Genomic DNA, 1,541 nt, shown 5'->3' on the forward strand with positions numbered 1-1,541 from the left:
AATACATTCTACTCCTATTGAAAAACAGATAATTAAGTCAATAAATAATTTCAAGCGACAAACGCCATGAGGGGCAGTGCTGACAGGAGAGACCACCCAGGAAAGTTTCAAGGAGGAGCCCGCACCCAAAGGACTTCCCGCAGGACGTCTGTGCCCAGGGAGAGAACACCCAGGAAAGTTTCAAGGAGGCGCCCGCACCCAAAGGACTTCCCGCAGGACGTCTGTGCCCAGGGGAGGTCCTGGCGGAGAGGAACGGGGATTTCATGCAACATAGTTCCAGATGGTCATTCTCGGCTTTCGTCTCACCTATAATATCCACAGGAATATAAATCTTTAATTTATCTTTAGCCATTGCATGGCTCTGGGGAAATAACATAAAAATATTGGGTCTGTTGAAATGCACCCGGAGGACAAACAGTTGATAATGATGCTGTGAATCGCAAAGGGGAAGCTGGCTTAGGGTACGAGAGGAGGGAATCTGGAAATTTAGGGACTTGTTGCCAGTCCAAGAAAGAGGTAGGCTGGGTGGACAAGGTCGTAGATTTGAGACTCTGCTCCCCAAACACTTGGAAAACTCAGGAGAAAAAAAGGCTTCGGGAGAAATAAAGGGACTGGGGACCCCATCGACCACATGAACCCCAGAAACGGAGTCACTACTGTCCCCGAATGACCCTCCCCGTGGTCACAGCACCATCCAGGGAGACGCGGGGCTGCGGTGCACAGCTGCCCAGAGGCTCGGGGGCCTGAGTCCCTGCGCTCAGTGTCGGGGCAGGACTTCCGGGGCCCCTGCTGCCGGCCCAGGACCCACGCTGCGTGCTGGAGGGGACTGAGGTCCCACCGGCGCCCCGGGGGAACTCGGGTCCGCAGGCTCCTGACTTGACCTCGGGGAGTCCGGGTCTCGCTCCAGCGGGTTCCAACCAGCCCCTCGTCACAGTCTCTGCACTCGGCCCCACACTCACCATCTCTGGGTTTCCGGGGTCTTCCTGAGTCCTGCCTACGACTCTCACGCAGATCAGAGCGAGACAGAGGCGGCACCAAAGACACCAAGGATCCTAAAGGGTAAGTAAGCGAGGAGTGGACCCCAGCAGGGCTGGAGCAGAAGGATCTATAGGCCTTTTAGGTGCGTCGCCCCACCCGCCGCCTCTGCGATGCCCCTGATTGGGCAGCTCCCTTTCCAGTCTGAGTGACAGCCAGCGGGAGGCTGCGTGGTTCAGCTTAAAGGGCTTCCGCTGTTGGGCGGGGAACCTGTCCCGACCTGGCTCAGTTGCATTTAACCAGACTGTCTCATGGCCCGGGGCCGACTCCCTAGTCCCTGCAGCATTTTAGGAATGAGTGGCAAAGCTGGCTCTAATATTAAACCGAGTGACTGGAAAGCATACCTTGGTTGGTAAATAGAAGGCACAGACAGACTTCCTATTCTCCAGGAAGTTAATAAAAGTTTTAGAAACTGTCTTTGAATAAAAGAAGTCTTCTGAAACTGCGCAATACCAACATCCCAGGTCCCCCTTTCTCCAGGTGCTCCATAGATCCTGTACATTCTG

At 54.8% G+C, this 1,541-nt stretch overlaps 1 protein-coding gene across 1 annotated transcript in view; it reads right to left on the reverse strand.

The window, feature by feature from the left end:
- The window catches only part of LOC102895082 (zinc finger protein 14-like), a 14,055-nt gene extending 12,910 nt beyond the window's left edge, over positions 1 to 1,145 (reverse strand). Inside the window, exon 1 of the mRNA XM_006911745.3 lies at positions 960 to 1,145. Within this exon, the coding sequence (XP_006911807.2) occupies positions 960 to 962 (3 nt within the window). The 5' untranslated portion in view covers positions 963 to 1,145. The remainder of the gene's footprint in view (positions 1 to 959) is intronic.
- Positions 1,146 to 1,541: the final 396 nt, after the last annotated feature.

The sequence above is a fragment of the Pteropus alecto genome, unplaced genomic scaffold (assembly GCF_000325575.1).
Source record: "Pteropus alecto unplaced genomic scaffold, ASM32557v1 scaffold304, whole genome shotgun sequence".
NCBI lineage: Eukaryota > Metazoa > Chordata > Mammalia > Chiroptera > Pteropodidae > Pteropus > Pteropus alecto.